At 39.1% G+C, this 21,756-nt stretch overlaps 2 protein-coding genes and 1 long non-coding RNA gene across 5 annotated transcripts; all 3 read left to right on the top strand.

The window, feature by feature from the left end:
• Positions 1-1,998: 1,998 nt before the first annotated feature.
• LOC113568286 (asialoglycoprotein receptor 2-like) lies at positions 1,999-15,744 on the top strand. The gene is made up of 10 exons (XM_035530051.1): positions 1,999-2,313; positions 3,388-3,750; positions 4,950-5,074; positions 5,176-5,282; positions 5,383-5,510; positions 6,844-6,915; positions 8,508-8,543; positions 9,877-10,001; positions 14,849-14,986; positions 15,088-15,744. Exons 1-10 carry the CDS (start codon positions 2,067-2,069, stop codon positions 15,196-15,198), a joined length of 1,452 nt encoding a protein of 483 aa, XP_035385944.1. The 5' UTR covers positions 1,999-2,066; the 3' UTR covers positions 15,199-15,744.
• LOC118242018 lies at positions 8,392-10,759 on the top strand. 3 transcript variants are annotated; one of them, XR_004776500.1, is made up of 6 exons: positions 8,392-8,416; positions 8,508-8,628; positions 9,141-9,351; positions 9,477-9,545; positions 9,877-10,001; positions 10,103-10,759. It is a non-coding gene; the product is annotated as an uncharacterized LOC118242018 (long non-coding RNA). The 3 variants fall into 3 exon arrangements; XR_004776501.1 differs by lacking the exon at positions 9,141-9,351; XR_004776499.1 differs by having other exon boundaries at positions 9,141-9,545.
• A 2,610-nt stretch (positions 15,745-18,354) lies between the features above and the next one.
• LOC118242001 (CD209 antigen-like protein A) lies at positions 18,355-20,400 on the top strand. The gene is given in 7 exon segments (XM_035530050.1): positions 18,355-18,364; positions 18,456-18,576; positions 19,089-19,299; positions 19,825-19,949; positions 20,051-20,097; positions 20,099-20,140; positions 20,241-20,400. Coding segments are annotated over 6 exon segments (645 nt in total). The 5' UTR covers positions 18,355-18,364; positions 18,456-18,516.
• The last annotated feature ends 1,356 nt before the right edge of the window (positions 20,401-21,756 follow it).

Below are 21,756 nucleotides of genomic sequence, written 5' to 3'. Positions count from 1 at the left end.
ATATGGCTGGCACAGCAAGGCAGGATACTAAAGCATTATATGAAAGCTCAACCCATAGCCCATCTGCTGAATTGTCAGCCTCTTGTCATACACCACCCCAAAATGGCATGTTATAACCATCCAAACATCCCCAGCACCACATTGAAGTGACTGAAGCCCTGTACAAATTAGACAACATCCATCAAAATATCAAAGCAGGTGGAGGAAGGGAGTAGCAAAACGTCATGGCAAATAAGTTGTGGCTCAGATGGTGAACTGCTGATATCCAACATACATTTGAGCTGACACTGATTTATTCACTATACATACAATCATACCCCTAATACAATGAATGAGACAACTCCCACAGAATGCTAGATAAACAATTCCTACTACTATGCTAGTTAAGACAGACATAATTATACCCTTCCATTTTCCAAACAAGCTATCAAACCATCCAGTGACACTTGTATCGAACCCAGCATTCCTGGTGACTTCATGTCTCAAAGAATTCAGTTTGGACAGTGGTATACCAATAGAACAATTTGGGACTGTTATGTGGAATGAATGTACAGCAGGATTCACCAAACAGAACACAAACACCTCCCTTTTCTGCTAATAACATATCCAATGCCACCCGATTCTGCCAGGTCATTAATGAAGTAGTCTGTAATTGTTCAGCCACAGCCGATAATGCATCATGAGTATAATTAATAAAACACTGCAGGTTATATGTAGTTTATCTAATCAACATTTTGTTTATAGTAACCCACCAAAGCATTAAGTCCCGAGTCCCACAGCAACCTGATTTCTAGCCTTAAATTAATTTTGAACCCCCCTAGGAACTCCAATAGCATCAAGGTGTACTTTGTCATCAAAACTTTCTGGTACTATAGCACATTTTTCAATGTGATGTATTTGTTGGGCATAATAAGTTTCCATTAATGCAGATTCTGGTACTAGAATAATAGAAAACGGCACTATTAGCATAACTCGGGCACATAAACCTGTCTATTTGACTGCTAGGGTCACATATTGTTCTTACTGACCAATTACTGCATTACTATAGCTAATCACTGATGGGCCTTTACCTAAACATATCGGTGTCATCTGAAACAGAGTGGTAGATTGGTTAATGTAAGTCATTCCTGCATGAAACCTCCCACTTTTTTTTAACACACTCCAGTTTTTGTTTTTTTTTATCAAGTTTCTAAAATTTCAATAGTACTACCTGCATGAAACCTGCCACTTTTACACTCTAGCTGTAACGGTGAGCAAACACAGAGTACACAAAAGCAAACAGGGGAATCAGGCTATAACGAAAGACTAGGGAAAACGCAGGGCTAAAGATAGGAGAACAAACTTAAACACAATGATTCAAATATGCATACACAGAGTCAAGAAACAAGCACAGCCACATAAACACATTCAAATGAACAACAAAAACACAGGGATCAAGACAGGGTTTAAATGAATGAACTAAATGAGGGACAGGTGTTGAAAATCAAACGAGGGGAGGAGAAAACGAAACTATGGAACTAAAAAACACAAGACAGAGAAAACACGGAACATGGAAGGGACTGATCGTGACACTAGCTGTCACAATCTCACATCTATAGCATACATCAGTATCTAACACAATTTATGTACTAGGCTATTTATTATTAGACATATACACTTTTGCATATATCTGCTTCAGCACAAGGCACCGCTGGCCATCTGAACACATATGATGGTACAGACCCTCTCCTGCACTGTTATTCATTCCAGTGCCCGCATACTTTTTACGTATGAAACTATAGTGTTTTCATCTTATCTTTAAACAGATAAACAGATATTTTCTGTAAAAAGACTAGCTAATATAAATACAACACAAGCATTTGGCTATACAGACCAGTCAATTGAAATTAGTAGGAATGTTTTTGTTTGCAAAAAAGCAGAACTAATCAGAAATAGCTCCCCTGTGATTTCCTGCTCTAAAGTGTCATAAAGAGGAAATCACACCCACAGAATCATTTTTACAGTTGGAGAGCGTTGTGAACTCACATTATTCAGAATAAGTACAACTGAAATTAAGATTAAGCAGAATGGAGATTAGGGAGACTATTTATGAAAATTCAGCAATTACTTCAGACAGCAGAACAGATTCAGATGACAGTGAGAATTCCTACGAAGACATTTATACAAATGAGGAAAATATGGAAATACTCAAGATCAGAAGTGCCAAGGAGGCTTTTAGTGAAATAGACTCAGAGAAAAACACACACATTCAAAACAAATATGTTCATTGTGAGAATACTGAGATGATACATACAACAGATCCTCAGTACAGAGGTAAGAGCATATTTTATGGGGGTTTTCCAATGAAAACTTACCGAATTACTATGTTTAATCACTGATATACCTAAACGTATCAGTGCAGGGGTCTTCAGCCAAGGAAATAGTTTTGATTGTGAGTCCCTGAAACAATGAAGTAAGTTTTTGTTTTGTTTTGTTTTTTTTCTGCTCTGTGAGAGTGTCTGTGTTTTTATACATCCCCTCCCTTCTCCAGTTTTCTCCTCAAGTGTGTCTCTCTCCCGAGGCTTCCCTTAGCCATTCAAGTTCTTCCCTGTTTTATGGTTTTGTTTGGGAAGTTTTAGTTTGGTTTTCCCCAGTGCATCGGGGTTGCCATTTCTTCCCGTGGCGTCCTTTGTTCTCCCTTTTTCCACACTTGACGTGGTGTTTAGTTTTTTCCATGTTTTACTTGATCCAAGCTTTAACTGTTCTGCACACAGGTCCACCATTGTTAGCGTGTGGTTGCTCACACTGTAGGCTATTGGTGTTGTCACCTAGCTGACCTGGGTTCAAGCCCACACCTTACACTGACAGTAGAATTGGTTGTGGTGAAAAACATGGTGACTTTGGCATAGACATACTATAAATTGATGCATTTTGGACAACATCTGCTCAGCCACAAAATAGTAGACAACAGTAAGCTGACCTGTGTAAAATTGTTCATCTTATGTTGTGTGACTCACTGCCACTGAACACATTGGCACAAGAGCTCTGCATCAGGAGTTTCATTATGGGTAGTAACCGACTTTCCTTTCTACTGTGATGCTGGTTGTACTGAGAATTTGAAGAAAGTACAGGTAACTCTTCTACACAGTTCTACCACAAAGGGAGTGTAATAAAGTATTAACATCAGTGCAGTTTAACCACACCTTATGTTATCAGATACCAGCAATCTTATTATTTTTGTTAACATTTGAACAAATGTAGTATCATATCAGGTTCTAGAGGGTCCCACACATTTACACACTGTTTGTGGTCTGAATTCCTTGTGAAGCTTTCACTACTCCTATCAGTTTAGCATGTGAAACACTGATATGTATTATTTTATTCTTAAAATTATGACTTATCTTCTAGCTTCAGGAATCGGCACTGCAGGGAGCAGATGCTCCAGACTGACTGTAGTGTGTCTGGGGCTGCTGTGTGTTCTCCTGCTGGCTGCCATCACAGTGCTGTGGGTCAAGTTACAGACTGGATACAACAGCCAGAATACAGAGAAAGACCAGTTACTGACTAATTACAACAATGTGACTGTAGAGAGAAACCATCTACTGACCATGTACAACAATCTGACTGTAGAGAAAGATCAGCTACAGACTAGGTACAACAGTCTGACTGTAGAGAGAGATCAGCTACAGACCAGATACAACAGCATGACAGCAGCACAAGACCAGTTACAGAAAGAGAGCGAAAGTCTCAAAAGAAAGTTTTGTGAATCAGGTGAGTGAATATTTGCAGGCTGTTACAGTACTGTACAATAGTCTTAAGCATCCAAGAAAATTGTGTATAAAGCTTTTAATGAAGGTTTTAAATGTATATTTACTTTGTGTCACCATGGCACCAAGCTGCAGCTTTTCTTTTTTTTTTCTATTCAAGTAATTATAAACAGTTATGTTGAGGGTGAGGCTCTGTGCTGCTCTTCCTGTATGCTCCTCATCATTTTCTTCAATATCAAAGACATAATTTGGTAAGTGGCGGCTGTGCCTGCCTTAAGTTGTCCTGTGCTGTGGCTAGGATCTTACCCATCGTTGGCTGTCCAGCCTACCTTTGGACTTGCCCCATGACTTAGTCACGCTGGAGGAAGCAGGAGCTGACATCATATGGCTGGCACAGCAAGGCAGGATACTAAAGCATTACATGAAAGCTCAACCCATAGCCCATCTGCTGAATTGTCAGCCTCTTGTCATACACCACCCCAAAATGGCATGTTATAACCATCCAAACATCCCCAGCACCACATTGAAGTGACTGAAGCCCTGTACAAATTAGACAACATCCATCAAAATATCAAAGCAGGTGGAGGAAGGGAGTAGCAAAACGTCATGGCAAATAAGTTGTGGCTCAGATGGTGAACTGCTGATATCCATCATACATTTGAGCTGACACTGATTTAATCACTATACACACAATCATACCCCTAATACAATGAATGAGACAACTCCCACAGAATGCTAGATAAACAATTCCTACCACTATACTAGTTAAGACAGACATAATTATACCCTTCCTGTTTTCAGTCAACACAGTTATGTTGAGGGTGAGGCTCTGTGCTGCTTTTCCTGTATGTGTACATATATAGACAGCAGGTGTGTCAGTGTGATTATCATAATCATGCTGAAAGATTTTTCAAAAGTCATTTAGGCTCATTGGAGGTGCAATAGACTCGAAGTTTCTATCTATACTTTCCACTTAAAAAAAAAAAAGAAAAATAGTCACATTTTATAGTAATAATATTTATTTGCAATAATGATTTAATAATGTTTATTAATGTTGTTATATAGTGTTTTACTAGCAAAATAAACAAGACTAAGGTTTTTGTACAGTGCTGTATATCAGATGCTAGCATATAGTTTTCAGAAATGTTTAGAAATGTGGGTCTTTCTTAAAGAAGTTTCCTGAGAAATAGTTTTCCACCTCAGGCTGGAGATGCTTCAGCTCCAGCATGTATTACATCTCTGCTGTGAAGAAGAGCTGGAGTGAGAGCAGACAGGACTGCAGAGAGAAAAGAGCAGACCTGGTGACCATAAACAGCAAAGAGGAACAGGTGAGGGAGGTAACAGAGAGGAAAAAGTGAGGGGGTGGTGGGGGCAAGTAGAGAGAGACTCTGTTTTGACTTTCTATCATACTGCGTTACCACAATGACAGGAGTTCATCAGCAAAACTCTTGGTAGTCTTTCTGCTTGGATTGGTTTGACTGATAGTGAAAGAGAGGGAACTTGGAAATGGGTGGATGGTACAGCACTGACCACTAAGTAAGAGACCACTGAACTAAATCTGATCATGATAAAGTTACTGACTCTTGGTCTTCATTAATTTAAGAAACACACGTGACCCTCTGATTCTCTCTTTCAGATACTGGGGAAGTGGGGAACCCAATAGTCATGCAGGGGATGAGGACTGTGTTATGCTTAATGACGGGAAATGGGCAGATTATCCTTGTAGTTCCTATTTCATTTGGATTTGTGAAGATAAAACTTTTAAATGAGTCTGTATCTTCACCGGTGCAGTAAAGGATTTTAAACAAGATTAAAGCAAATATCTTCACTCTTTTAATGACTTTCTGCCTTCTTGTATAAAGCTGGTATAATGAAATAATTGTGGAAGTGGAGCTACAATTAGCCTTTGCCTTGTCATGTCTATATAACATATAACATTGTCACTAGTAGACTGTGTCACAGACTACAAATTAGATTACAAATTCCTAATTAAAAATTTCTGTTTAGTCAGCAGGCCATGATGACACAAAATATAACAGTTATCAAGCTGACCTTAACTTTGCTCCTGGAAATTTGTAAAACATGAAATAAATAATCTCTATAGCTGATGACTCTGATTTTCTTTCCTTTTTCATTATTGTTTTAAATACCCTATGCATATGTGCATATGTGATTATAAACATACTGAATATATAAAGAAGTCCAGAAATCCCAATGTCTGAATAACTGCTCTATCAAAGTCCACCAAAAAACCTTTAGTATTTATGTGTCAAACCTTGTTCAAGGTGGGGGTAGACATGCTGTAATAAGGACACTGTAACGCGGATTGATTACGAGGCAGACACAAGTGCATAGAAGAGCAAGATTTTATTAACCGCAAATCCATAATCAGGGTCACGTACAGTAAACAGTCAAGAGTCATAGAACCAAGTTCAACAGAACTAGTGTCACAGTTAGTCCCTCCTGGCTTCCCTGTTCCATGGCTTCCCTGTCTTGTGTTTTGGTTCCATTCCATAGTTTCGGTTTTACTGCCCCGCGTTAGTTTTTCCACACCTGTTCCTCGTTTCTAGTCTTGTTAAGTTCATTTATTCAAATCCTCTCTTGTGCCCTGTGTCTTTGCTGTTCAATTAATGTCTGAAAGCCCATATATGTATGCCTGTAAGTCTGTACTCCGTGCCTCCAAGTCTGACTCTTTTTCCTAGCCTTTGTGTTTCTTAGCCTCTGAGCTCTTCCTAGCCTCTGTAATAGCTTGTTTCCCCTGTTTGCCTTTGTGTGTCTTTGTTTGTTTGTAGTCATGTGTTCTCAGAATGTTTATGTTGGTTCTATGAGCCTGGACTACCTTAACAACTCTGAATCTGGATTTGCCCCTAATAAATCTCGCTCTTTTCCACACATGCGTCCACCTTCATATTGTTTACTGATATAACCAAAAGGCATGACAAAAGAAAGAAACCAAAACACAAAGTAAACATGGGACAAATTAGCTAAAAGAAATAAAAGGGATAATGTCTGAAATTTCAGCAACATTGAAAGAACTTGTTAAACAAATGCATTGGGATCCAGTTATTCACAATTGACACATCACCTCCTCATGCAGTGTGGCAGCCTGAGGATTACCAGTGTCTGGTGGGTAGAGATATGGGTCTGTTTCAGGGTCACAGGGTTGTTGGTAAGGGATTAAAGGGGAAAACTATTCTGCTGTGCCATCTTGTGTAACACAGCACTTGCTCTCACAATCCAGCAGACTTTTTCTGGTCAATATAGCACATGAAGCACCTGATAGTCTCCCACTTGAGGCATCCAAATAACGCCACCGGCATTTTAGCACCTCAGTGCTGCATTCCACAACCGAACATGACAGAGGGTGTGTGTCATTGTAGCATCTCTACTCTGTGTTATGTGGGTTAGGCAATGGAGTAAGGTGCCAATGCTTGAGGGGGTAGCCACTGTCCCCTGCAGAAGTGGAAGCCATTAGTTTTAGACACTACTAAGCAAAATGTTGTTATTATGAGGGATAGGCCCCTTCATATGACCATTATATGTTATGCATGTAAAACATAAACTAATACTACAATAATAAGATTACATTTTGCTAAGTCTATGTCATATCAACCTAATCCATTCCTGAGGGGTCATAGTCTCTGTGCGAAGCTGGGGGCCAGCCCCGAGTGGCGTCATACGGATCCTCATGCATGGGCATTACCCAGACATGTTCCTCTTCTGTTCACACTTGTACAAGCTGATGGTTATTGGCCATTGCAGATTGTATCAGTTTATCTAGGAATGACTGCATGCAGGAGACTAAACATGGTCCAACTAGGTATATGGCTATCACAATGATTACTATAGGCATGATCATGGTCAGAATCCAATGTCCCCAACTCCCTAGGAGGTTCTGTAGCCACATGAACCAGGTGTCATCTGCGGTGGGAGGGACAATAATTATGTCGTGCATATGTTTGATTACAATGACAGTCATGTATAAAGAAACAGCATGATGTGTTCAACACTTTACAGACACCAGACAATCTGATTATATAGAGAGAAATCAATTACAGACCAGCTACATCTGACCACAAAGAGTGACCAGTTACTGAGGGAGAAAGAGGAATTTCTGAACTGGGTGAGTAAACAGAAATCAGACTGTAGTGTGCACATAAAATACAAATATGTGTCTTTCTTTAAACAAAATGGTTGAAGGTTTTTGGGGGTTTTTTTCCATTCTGCCAGAAGAGGAAGCCAACATAAAGGAATTGAAGAACTTCAAGTGTGTGTGCGTGTGTGTGTGTGTGTGTGTGTGTGTGTGTGTGTGTAAGTGAGAGCGTGAGAAAGCAAGAACCAGTCAAAGGTTGCCAGATTTCTACAGTGTCTCCATCCAAAACATGTTTCAAAATCCTCCAAAGTTCATGAAAAAACTGCTCAAAAATACTGACATTTCCAAAATATTCAACAGCATTTCAACAATGTTAAACTAGTTAAACCAACATGGCCTACTAATAAACTGCTGATGTTTTAAAATGTACAGATTAGTAATTATAAATTATAAAGAACCATATTTATGAAGGACCACCCCCCATATTTTTGACATCCAATCTGTTAGCTTGCAGAAATGTAGTAATAGCATCCACATTTCCATTAGCATTCACTTGCAGAAGTTCAACCAGACCCAGGTAAGTGCTCACAGTCAGACCTTTGACAAAGGATTGTGTTACAACCCCAGGTGGGTCATTTTGTTTGTGTGTTGTGTGTACTCTATTTCAGGTTGTCTCATCATCTGCGTCTCCATCGCCATGCCAGGTGCTGATGCTCCTCAGTGATTGCGATGTACCTTGGCCCAATTGGTTGTCCCACCTCACATATACATACCATCCGAGTAAGAAAGGTGACCGCAATACCTTCGTATACATTGAATTGTGATTGCTTTGTGCCTTTGTTAATAAATATATATATTGTGGTTGTGAGTATGCGAGAGTTTGTGTTTCCTTTGGTTACGTCTGTGTAATTCACGAGTGCGTGTTTTATTCTATAGCTCATGTTTTTGTTTGGACAGACCTTCGGTATTCTGACCTTGACTGTGTACCCCGTTCATGAATGTCGATTATGTCCCGTTTGGAATTGGTTGTCGATGTTAATAGTATATACAACAAAGGGAATGTAATAGAATATTAACGTCAGTGCAGTATAGGGACACCTTATGTGTATGTATTTAACATATAACAGCAATCATTTTTCTTTTGCTAGCATTTGAACAAGTGTAGCGTTATATCATGTTCTACAGATCTCACACATTTACACACTGTTTGTGGTCTGAATTCCTTGTGAAGCTTTCCCTGCTCCTCTCAGTTTAGCATGTGAAACACTGATATGTATTATTTTATTCTTAAATAATTCAAGAATCAACACTCCATTGAGCAAATACTCCAGTATTTGCAGTGTGCATTGTGTCTGGGGCTGCTGTATGTTCTCCTCCTGGCTACCATCACAGTGCTGTGGGTAAAGTTGAGAGAGAGAGACCAGTTACAGACCAGTTACAGCAACCTGACTGTAGAGATAGACCAGCTAAAGAAAGAGAGAGAAAGACTCCAAAGAATGTTTTCTTAACTAGGTAAGTGAGCATTTGCAGGACATTTGCAGTACTGCGCAAATGTCTTAATAATGTAAGAAAATTGTGTCTAAACTGTTCATATGGCTAGTAAGTGTCACCATGCTTCTTCTTTTACTCTTTTTCAGTCAAAACAGTTATGTTGAGGGTGAGGCTCTGTGCTGCTCTTCCTGATTGTGTACATATATAGACAGCAGGTTTGTCAATGTGATTATCATAATCATGCTGAAAGATTTTTCAAAAGTCATTTAGGCTCATTGGAGGTGCAACAGACTCGAAGTTTCTATCTATACTTTCCACTTTAAAAAAAAAGAAAAATAGTCACATTTTATAGTAATAATATTTATTTGCAATAATGATTTAATAATGTTTATTAATGTTGTTATATAGTGTTTTACTAGCAAAATAAACAAGACTAAGGTTTTTGTACAGTGCTGTATATCAGATGCTAGCATATAGTTTTCAGAAATGTTTAGAAATGTGGGTCTTTCTTAAAGAAGTTTCCTGAGAAATAGTTTTCCACCTCAGGCTGGAGATGCTTCAGCTCCAGCATGTATTACATCTCTGCTGTGAAGAAGAGCTGGAGTGAGAGCAGACAGGACTGCAGAGAGAAAAGAGCAGACCTGGTGACCATAAACAGCAAAGAGGAACAGGTGAGGGAGGTAACAGAGAGGAAAAAGTGAGGGGGTGGTGGGGGCAAGTAGAGAGAGACTCTGTTTTGACTTTCTATCATACTGCGTTACCACAATGACAGGAGTTCATCAGCAAAACTCTTGGTAGTCTTTCTGCTTGGATTGGTTTGACTGATAGTGAAAGAGAGGGAACTTGGAAATGGGTGGATGGTACAGCACTGACCACTAAGTAAGAGACCACTGAACTGAATCTGATCATGATAAAGTTACTGACTCTTGGTCTTCATTAATTTAAGAAACACACGTGACCCTCTGATTCTCTCTTTCCGATACTGGGGAAGTGGGGAACCCAATAGTCATGCAGGGGATGAGGACTGTGTTATGCTTAATGACGGGAAATGGGCAGATTATCCTTGTAGTTCCTATTTCATTTGGATTTGTGAAGATAAAACTTTTAAATGAGTCTGTATCTTCACCGGTGCAGTAAAGGATTTTAAACAAGATTAAAGCAAATATCTTCACTCTTTTAATGACTTTCTGCCTTCTTGTATAAAGCTGGTATAATGAAATAATTGTGGAAGTGGAGCTACAATTAGCCTTTGCCTTGTCATGTCTATATAACATATAACATTGTCACTAGTAGACTGTGTCACAGACTACAAATTAGATTACAAATTCCTAATTAAAAATTTCTGTTTAGTCAGCAGGCCATGATGACACAAAATATAACAGTTATCAAGCTGACCTTAACTTTGCTCCTGGAAATTTGTAAAACATGAAATAAATAATCTCTATAGCTGATGACTCTGATTTTCTTTCCTTTTTCATTATTGTTTTAAATACCCTATGCATATGTGCATATGTGATTATAAACATACTGAATATATAAAGAAGTCCAGAAATCCCAATGTCTGAATAACTGCTCTATCAAAGTCCACCAAAAAACCTTTAGTATTTATGTGTCAAACCTTGTTCAAGGTGGGGGTAGACATGCTGTAATAAGGACACTGTAACACGGATTGATTACGAGGCAGACACAAGTGCATAGAAGAGCAAGATTTTATTAACCGCAAATCCATAATCAGGGTCACGTACAGTAAACAGTCAAGAGTCATAGAACCAAGTTCAACAGAACTAGTGTCACAGTTAGTCCCTCCTGGCTTCCCTGTTCCATGGCTTCCCTGTCTTGTGTTTTGGTTCCATTCCATAGTTTCGGTTTTACTGCCCCGCGTTAGTTTTTCCACACCTGTTCCTCGTTTCTAGTCTTGTTAAGTTCATTTATTCAAATCCTCTCTTGTGCCCTGTGTCTTTGCTGTTCAATTAATGTCTGAAAGCCCATATATGTATGCCTGTAAGTCTGTACTCCGTGCCTCCAAGTCTGACTCTTTTTCCTAGCCTTTGTGTTTCTTAGCCTCTGAGTTCTTCCTAGCCTCTGTAATAGCTTGTTTCCCCTGTTTGCCTTTGTGTGTCTTTGTTTGTTTGTAGTCATGTGTTCTCAGAATGTTTATGTTGGTTCTATGAGCCTGGACTACCTTAACAACTCTGAATCTGGATTTGCCCCTAATAAATCTCGCTCTTTTCCACACATGCGTCCACCTTCTTATTGTTTACTGATATAACCAAAAGGCATGACAAAAGAAAGAAACCAAAACACAAAGTAAACATGGGACAAATTAGCTAAAAGAAATAAAAGGGATAATGTCTGAAATTTCAGCAACATTGAAAGAACTTGTTAAACAAATGCATTGGGATCCAGTTATTCACAATTGACACATCACCTCCTCATGCAGTGTGGCAGCCTGAGGATTACCAGTGTCTGGTGGGTAGAGATATGGGTCTGTTTCAGGGTCACAGGGTTGTTGGTAAGGGATTAAAGGGGAAAACTATTCTGCTGTGCCATCTTGTGTAACACAGCACTTGCTCTCACAATCCAGCAGACTTTTTCTGGTCAATATAGCACATGAAGCACCTGATAGTCTCCCACTTGAGGCATCCAAATAACGCCACCGGCATTTTAGCACCTCAGTGCTGCATTCCACAACCGAACATGACAGAGGGTGTGTGTCATTGTAGCATCTCTACTCTGTGTTATGTGGGTTAGGCAATGGAGTAAGGTGCCAATGCTTGAGGGGGTAGCCACTGTCCCCTGCAGAAGTGGAAGCCATTAGTTTTAGACACTACTAAGCAAAATGTTGTTTTTATGAGGGATAGGCCCCTTCATATGACCATTATATGTTATGCATGTAAAACATAAACTAATACTACTATAATAAGATTACATTTTGCTAAGTCTATGTCATATCAACCTAATCCATTCCTGAGGGGTCATAGTCTCTGTGCGAAGCTGGGGGCCAGTCCCGAGTGGAGTCATACGGATCCTCATGCATGGGCATTACCCAGACATGTTCCTCTTCTGTTCACACTTGTACAAGCTGATGGTTATTGGCCATTGCAGATTGTATCAGTTTATCTAGGAATGACTGCATGCAGGAGACTAAACATGGTCCAACTAGGTATATGGCTATCACAATGATTACTATAGGCATGATCATGGTCAGAATCCAATGTCCCCAACTCCCTAGGAGGTTCTGTAGCCACATGAACCAGGTGTCATCTGCGGTGGGAGGGACAATAATTATGTCGTGCATATGTTTGATTACAATGACAGTCATGTATAAAGAAACAGCATGATGTGTTCAACACTTTACAGACACCAGACAATCTGATTATATAGAGAGAAATCAATTACAGACCAGCTACATCTGACCACAAAGAGTGACCAGTTACTGAGGGAGAAAGAGGAATTTCTGAACTGGGTGAGTAAACAGAAATCAGACTGTAGTGTGCACATAAAATACAAATATGTGTCTTTCTTTAAACAAAATGGTTGAAGGTTTTTGGTTTTTTTTTTCCATTCTGCCAGAAGAGGAAGCCAACATAAAGGAATTGAAGAACTTCAAGTGTGTGTGTGTGTGTGTGTGTGTGTGTGTGTGTGTGTGTGTGTGTGTGTGTGTGTGTGTGTGTGTGTGTGTGTGTGTGTGTGTGTGTGTGTGTGTGTGTGTGTAAGTGAGAGCGTGAGAAAGCAAGAACCAGTCAAAGGTTGCCAGATTTCTACAGTGTCTCCATCCAAAACATGTTTCAAAATCCTCCAAAGTTCATGAAAAAACTGCTCAAAAATACTGACATTTCCAAAATATTCAACAGCATTTCAACAATGTTAAACTAGTTAAACCAACATGGCCTACTAATAAACTGCTGATGTTTTAAAATGTACAGATTAGTAATTATAAATTATAAAGAACCATATTTATGAAGGACCACCCCCCATATTTTTGACATCCAATCTGTTAGCTTGCAGAAATGTAGTAATAGCATCCACATTTCCATTAGCATTCACTTGCAGAAGTTCAACCAGACCCAGGTAAGTGCTCACAGTCAGACCTTTGACAAAGGATTGTGTTACAACCCCAGGTGGGTCATTTTGTTTGTGTGTTGTGTGTACTCTATTTCAGGTTGTCTCATCATCTGCGTCTCCATCGCCATGCCAGGTGCTGATGCTCCTCAGTGATTGCAATGTACCTTGGCCCAATTGGTTGTCCCACCTCACATATACATACCATCCGAGTAAGAAAGGTGACCGCAATACCTTCGTATACATTGAATTGTGATTGCTTTGTGCCTTTGTTAATAAATATATATATTGTGGTTGTGAGTATGCGAGAGTTTGTGTTTCCTTTGGTTACGTCTGTGTAATTCACGAGTGCGTGTTTTATTCTATAGCTCATGTTTTTGTTTGGACAGACCTTCGGTATTCTGACCTTGACTGTGTACCCCGTTCATGAATGTCGATTATGTCCCGTTTGGAATTGGTTGTCGATGTTAATAGTATATACAACAAAGGGAATGTAATAGAATATTAACGTCAGTGCAGTATAGGGACACCTTATGTGTATGTATTTAACATATAACAGCAATCATTTTTCTTTTGCTAGCATTTGAACAAGTGTAGCGTTATATCATGTTCTACAGATCTCACACATTTACACACTGTTTGTGGTCTGAATTCCTTGTGAAGCTTTCCCTGCTCCTCTCAGTTTAGCATGTGAAACACTGATATGTATTATTTTATTCTTAAATAATTCAAGAATCAACACTCCATTGAGCAAATACTCCAGTATTTGCAGTGTGCATTGTGTCTGGGGCTGCTGTATGTTCTCCTCCTGGCTACCATCACAGTGCTGTGGGTAAAGTTGAGAGAGAGAGACCAGTTACAGACCAGTTACAGCAACCTGACTGTAGAGATAGACCAGCTAAAGAAAGAGAGAGAAAGACTCCAAAGAATGTTTTCTTAACTAGGTAAGTGAGCATTTGCAGGACATTTGCAGTACTGCGCAAATGTCTTAATAATGTAAGAAAATTGTGTCTAAACTGTTCATATGGCTAGTAAGTGTCACCATGCTTCTTCTTTTACTCTTTTTCAGTCAAAACAGTTATGTTGAGGGTGAGGCTCTGTGCTGCTCTTCCTGATTGTGTACATATATAGACAGCAGGTTTGTCAATGTGATTATCATAATCATGCTGAAAGATTTTTCAAAAGTCATTTAGGCTCATTGGAGGTGCAACAGACTCGAAGTTTCTATCTATACTTTCCACTTTAAAAAAAAAGAAAAATAGTCACATTTTATAGTAATAATATTTATTTGCAATAATGATTTAATAATGTTTATTAATGTTGTTATATAGTGTTTTACTAGCAAAATAAACAAGACTAAGGTTTTTGTACAGTGCTGTATATCAGATGCTAGCATATAGTTTTCAGAAATGTTTAGAAATGTGGGTCTTTCTTAAAGAAGTTTCCTGAGAAATAGTTTTCCACCTCAGGCTGGAGATGCTTCAGCTCCAGCATGTATTACATCTCTGCTGTGAAGAAGAGCTGGAGTGAGAGCAGACAGGACTGCAGAGAGAAAAGAGCAGACCTGGTGACCATAAACAGCAAAGAGGAACAGGTGAGGGAGGTAACAGAGAGGAAAAAGTGAGGGGGTGGTGGGGGCAAGTAGAGAGAGACTCTGTTTTGACTTTCTATCATACTGCGTTACCACAATGACAGGAGTTCATCAGCAAAACTCTTGGTAGTCTTTCTGCTTGGATTGGTTTGACTGATAGTGAAAGAGAGGGAACTTGGAAATGGGTGGATGGTACAGCACTGACCACTAAGTAAGAGACCACTGAACTGAATCTGATCATGATAAAGTTACTGACTCTTGGTCTTCATTAATTTAAGAAACACACGTGACCCTCTGATTCTCTCTTTCCGATACTGGGGAAGTGGGGAACCCAATAGTCATGCAGGGGATGAGGACTGTGTTATGCTTAATGACGGGAAATGGGCAGATTATCCTTGTAGTTCCTATTTCATTTGGATTTGTGAAGATAAAACTTTTAAATGAGTCTGTATCTTCACCGGTGCAGTAAAGGATTTTAAACAAGATTAAAGCAAATATCTTCACTCTTTTAATGACTTTCTGCCTTCTTGTATAAAGCTGGTATAATGAAATAATTGTGGAAGTGGAGCTACAATTAGCCTTTGCCTTGTCATGTCTATATAACATATAACATTGTCACTAGTAGACTGTGTCACAGACTACAAATTAGATTACAAATTCCTAATTAAAAATTTCTGTTTAGTCAGCAGGCCATGATGACACAAAATATAACAGTTATCAAGCTGACCTTAACTTTGCTCCTGGAAATTTGTAAAACATGAAATAAATAATCTCTATAGCTGATGACTCTGATTTTCTTTCCTTTTTCATTATTGTTTTAAATACCCTATGCATATGTGCATATGTGATTATAAACATACTGAATATATAAAGAAGTCCAGAAATCCCAATGTCTGAATAACTGCTCTATCAAAGTCCACCAAAAAACCTTTAGTATTTATGTGTCAAACCTTGTTCAAGGTGGGGGTAGACATGCTGTAATAAGGACACTGTAACACGGATTGATTACGAGGCAGACACAAGTGCATAGAAGAGCAAGATTTTATTAACCGCAAATCCATAATCAGGGTCACGTACAGTAAACAGTCAAGAGTCATAGAACCAAGTTCAACAGAACTAGTGTCACAGTTAGTCCCTCCTGGCTTCCCTGTTCCATGGCTTCCCTGTCTTGTGTTTTGGTTCCATTCCATAGTTTCGGTTTTACTGCCCCGCGTTAGTTTTTCCACACCTGTTCCTCGTTTCTAGTCTTGTTAAGTTCATTTATTCAAATCCTCTCTTGTGCCCTGTGTCTTTGCTGTTCAATTAATGTCTGAAAGCCCATATATGTATGCCTGTAAGTCTGTACTCCGTGCCTCCAAGTCTGACTCTTTTTCCTAGCCTTTGTGTTTCTTAGCCTCTGAGTTCTTCCTAGCCTCTGTAATAGCTTGTTTCCCCTGTTTGCCTTTGTGTGTCTTTGTTTGTTTGTAGTCATGTGTTCTCAGAATGTTTATGTTGGTTCTATGAGCCTGGACTACCTTAACAACTCTGAATCTGGATTTGCCCCTAATAAATCTCGCTCTTTTCCACACATGCGTCCACCTTCTTATTGTTTACTGATATAACCAAAAGGCATGACAAAAGAAAGAAACCAAAACACAAAGTAAACATGGGACAAATTAGCTAAAAGAAATAAAAGGGATAATGTCTGAAATTTCAGCAACATTGAAAGAACTTGTTAAACAAATGCATTGGGATCCAGTTATTCACAATTGACACATCACCTCCTCATGCAGTGTGGCAGCCTGAGGATTACCAGTGTCTGGTGGGTAGAGATATGGGTCTGTTTCAGGGTCACAGGGTTGTTGGTAAGGGATTAAAGGGGAAAACTATTCTGCTGTGCCATCTTGTGTAACACAGCACTTGCTCTCACAATCCAGCAGACTTTTTCTGGTCAATATAGCACATGAAGCACCTGATAGTCTCCCACTTGAGGCATCCAAATAACGCCACCGGCATTTTAGCACCTCAGTGCTGCATTCCACAACCGAACATGACAGAGGGTGTGTGTCATTGTAGCATCTCTACTCTGTGTTATGTGGGTTAGGCAATGGAGTAAGGTGCCAATGCTTGAGGGGGTAGCCACTGTCCCCTGCAGAAGTGGAAGCCATTAGTTTTAGACACTACTAAGCAAAATGTTGTTTTTATGAGGGATAGGCCCCTTCATATGACCATTATATGTTATGCATGTAAAACATAAACTAATACTACTATAATAAGATTACATTTTGCTAAGTCTATGTCATATCAACCTAATCCATTCCTGAGGGGTCATAGTCTCTGTGCGAAGCTGGGGGCCAGTCCCGAGTGGAGTCATACGGATCCTCATGCATGGGCATTACCCAGACATGTTCCTCTTCTGTTCACACTTGTACAAGCTGATGGTTATTGGCCATTGCAGATTGTATCAGTTTATCTAGGAATGACTGCATGCAGGAGACTAAACATGGTCCAACTAGGTATATGGCTATCACAATGATTACTATAGGCATGATCATGGTCAGAATCCAATGTCCCCAACTCCCTAGGAGGTTCTGTAGCCACATGAACCAGGTGTCATCTGCGGTGGGAGGGACAATAATTATGTCGTGCATATGTTTGATTACAATGACAGTCATGTATAAAGAAACAGCATGATGTGTTCAACACTTTATAGACACCAGACAATCTGATTATATAGAGAGAAATCAATTACAGACCAGCTACATCTGACCACAAAGAGTGACCAGTTACTGAGGGAGAAAGAGGAATTTCTGAACTGGGTGAGTAAACAGAAATCAGACTGTAGTGTGCACATAAAATACAAATATGTGTCTTTCTTTAAACAAAATGGTTGAAGGTTTTTGGTTTTTTTTTTCCATTCTGCCAGAAGAGGAAGCCAACATAAAGGAATTGAAGAACTTCAAGTGTGTGTGTGTGTGTGTGTGTGTGTGTGTGTGTGTGTGTGTGTGTGTGTGTGTGTGTGTGTGTGTGTGTGTGTGTGTGTGTAAGTGAGAGCGTGAGAAAGCAAGAACCAGTCAAAGGTTGCCAGATTTCTACAGTGTCTCCATCCAAAACATGTTTCAAAATCCTCCAAAGTTCATGAAAAAACTGCTCAAAAATACTGACATTTCCAAAATATTCAACAGCATTTCAACAATGTTAAACTAGTTAAACCAACATGGCCTACTAATAAACTGCTGATGTCTTAAAATGTACAGATTAGTAATTATAAATTATAAAGAACCATATTTATGAAGGACCACCCCCCATATTTTTGACATCCAATCTGTTAGCTTGCAGAAATGTAGTAATAGCATCCACATTTCCATTAGCATTCACTTGCAGAAGTTCAACCAGACCCAGGTAAGTGCTCACAGTCAGACCTTTGACAAAGGATTGTGTTACAACCCCAGGTGGGTCATTTTGTTTGTGTGTTGTGTGTACTCTATTTCAGGTTGTCTCATCATCTGCGTCTCCATCGCCATGCCAGGTGCTGATGCTCCTCAGTGATTGCAATGTACCTTGGCCCAATTGGTTGTCCCACCTCACATATACATACCATCCGAGTAAGAAAGGTGACCGCAATACCTTCGTATACATTGAATTGTGATTGCTTTGTGCCTTTGTTAATAAATATATATATTGTGGTTGTGAGTATGCGAGAGTTTGTGTTTCCTTTGGTTACGTCTGTGTAATTCACGAGTGCGTGTTTTATTCTATAGCTCATGTTTTTGTTTGGACAGACCTTCGGTATTCTGACCTTGACTGTGTACCCCGTTCATGAATGTCGATTATGTCCCGTTTGGAATTGGTTGTCGATGTTAATAGTATATACAACAAAGGGAATGTAATAGAATATTAACGTCAGTGCAGTATAGGGACACCTTATGTGTATGTATTTAACATATAACAGCAATCATTTTTCTTTTGCTAGCATTTGAACAAGTGTAGCGTTATATCATGTTCTACAGATCTCATACATTTACACACTGTTTGTGGTCTGAATTCCTTGTGAAGCTTTCCCTGCTCCTCTCAGTTTAGCATGTGAAACACTGATATGTATTATTTTATTCTTAAATAATTCAAGAATCAACACTCCATTGAGCAAATACTCCAGTATTTGCAGTGTGCATTGTGTCTGGGGCTGCTGTATGTTCTCCTCCTGGCTACCATCACAGTGCTGTGGGTAAAGTTGAGAGAGAGAGACCAGTTACAGACCAGTTACAGCAACCTGACTGTAGAGATAGACCAGCTAAAGAAAGAGAGAGAAAGACTCCAAAGAATGTTTTCTTAACTAGGTAAGTGAGCATTTGCAGGACATTTGCAGTACTGCGCAAATGTCTTAATAATGTAAGAAAATTGTGTCTAAACTGTTCATATGGCTAGTAAGTGTCACCATGCTTCTTCTTTTACTCTTTTTCAGTCAAAACAGTTATGTTGAGGGTGAGGCTCTGTGCTGCTCTTCCTGATTGTGTACATATATAGACAGCAGGTTTGTCAGTGTGATTATCATAATCATGCTGAAAGATTTTTCAAAAGTCATTTAGGCTCATTGGAGGTGCAACAGACTCGAAGTTTCTATCTATACTTTCCACTTTAAAAAAAAAGAAAAATAGTCACATTTTATAGTAATAATATTTATTTGCAATAATGATTTAATAATGTTTATTAATGTTGTTATATAGTGTTTTAGTAGCAAAATAAACAAGACTAAGGTTTTTGTACAGTGCTGTATATCAGATGCTAGCATATAGTTTTCAGAAATGTTTAGAAATGTGGGTCTTTCTTAAAGAAGTTTCCTGAGAAATAGTTTTCCACCTCAGGCTGGAGATGCTTCAGCTCCAGTATGTATTACATCTCTACTGGAGAGAAGAGCTGGAGTGAGAGCAGACAGGACTGCAGAGAGAGAGGAGCAGACCTGGTGACCATAAACAGCAAAGAGGAACAGGTGAGGGAGGTAACAGAGAGGAAAAAGTGAGGGGGTGGTGGGGGCAAGTAGAGAGAGACTCTGTTTTGACTTTCTATCATACTGCGTTACCACAATGACAGGAGTTCATCAGCAAAACTCTTGGTAGTCTTTCTGCTTGGATTGGTTTGAGAGGGAACTTGGAAATGGGTGGATGGTACAGCACTGACCACTAAGTAAGAGACCACTGAACTGAATCTGATCATGATAAAGTTACTGACTCTTGGTCTTCATTAATTTAAGAAACACACGTGACCCTCTGATTCTCTCTTTCCGATACTGGGGAAGTGGGGAACCCAATAGTCGTGCAGGGGATGAGGACTGTGTTATGCTTAATGACGGGAAATGGGCAGATTATCCTTGTAGTTCCTATTTCATTTGGATTTGTGAAGATTTTTCAAAAGTCATTTGGGCATCATTAGAGGTCCAATAGGCTGGAAGTATCTACCAATACTTTCCATTAAAAAAAAAATAATAATAATTCTTACTATATTTTATTGTAATAATATTTATTTACAAAAATGGTTTAGTAATGTTGTTATATAGTTATATATATTAAATATATATATATATATATATATATATATATATATATATATATATATATATATATATAAATATATATATATATATAATTCTTTATATATATATTAATTATATATATTAATTAGATCAGATGTTAACACATTATAGTGCTTAGAAATGTGTACGCATGTGGGTCTTTCTTAAAGAACTGTTCCAACTCAGACTGGAGATGCTTCAGCTCCGGTATGTATTACATCTCTACTGGAAATCATCAGAACTGGAATGAGAGCAGACAGGACTGCAGAGAGACACCTGGTGGTCATAAACGTGAGAGAGAGAGAGAGAGAGAGAGAGAGAGAGAGAGAGAGAGAGAGAGAGAGAGAGAGAGCATCTGTCCAGTCACATAAAAGAGCATAGACTATAAGTCCTACTAGTGATATTATATTTAAAGCAAAATTCCTTTTGTCCATCATGTGGGTTACATTTTGAATGTAATTTTAACCAGGGCCACATTTTATTTTCCATAAACAACAGAAATTACATAGAAAACATACAGAAAACAGCAGTACATACATTCTGAGTATCTGGCATATATTCTGAGTGTGTCTGCTTGCCCTCTGCCCTCACCCCTTTGTCAATTTACTCTGTCACGTCCGCAGACCAGAGCATTCCCCGTTTCCCTGTCAACATAGTCACTTCTGGGTTTTTCAGTTTTTGTCTCTCCATAGTTCCCTGTCTCCTCCCCTTCGTCACCAGATGTTCTGAGTTTGTCTCTAATTGTATTCCTATGTAAACCCCGTTCCTGTGGCTCTGGTTTGTCGGTCATTACATTTGTGTTTTTGGTAATATGCGGTCATCCTAGCTCTTTGTCCTAGCTCCTCTGTGTTTGTTTAATTAGATCCTTAGTTTTCCTTCGCTCATATGTGTTTAGTATCTACCCGTTTGTTCTCGCCCCTCATTTCTATGTACTGTCTCCCCACGCTCCCTGTTTAGTTCTCTGCTGTTCCCTAGTTTATCATATTCTCTTCGCTCCATTTAGGTTTCCTTTCCCCGTTCATGTATGCACGTATTGTCTGGTTTCCTTTTTAGTTTTGTTACTTGTGTCTTCATCTTGGAAGTTTTATTTATCTTACCCTGGTTCTGTGTTTTCCCCACCTGTCCAAGTTTGAATGTTCATAGTTGTATTTATCATTGTTGTTCTTTGTTAGTCTTTCTTTAGTTTTTAGTTTCTTTGTTGCCTAAGTCTTGCGCTCACCCTATTAGC

Source organism: Electrophorus electricus, chromosome 9 (genome assembly GCF_013358815.1).
Source record: "Electrophorus electricus isolate fEleEle1 chromosome 9, fEleEle1.pri, whole genome shotgun sequence".
NCBI lineage: Eukaryota > Metazoa > Chordata > Actinopteri > Gymnotiformes > Gymnotidae > Electrophorus > Electrophorus electricus.
The sequence above is the reverse complement of the archived record's forward strand: the minus strand, read 5'-3'. Positions and strand labels throughout refer to the sequence as shown.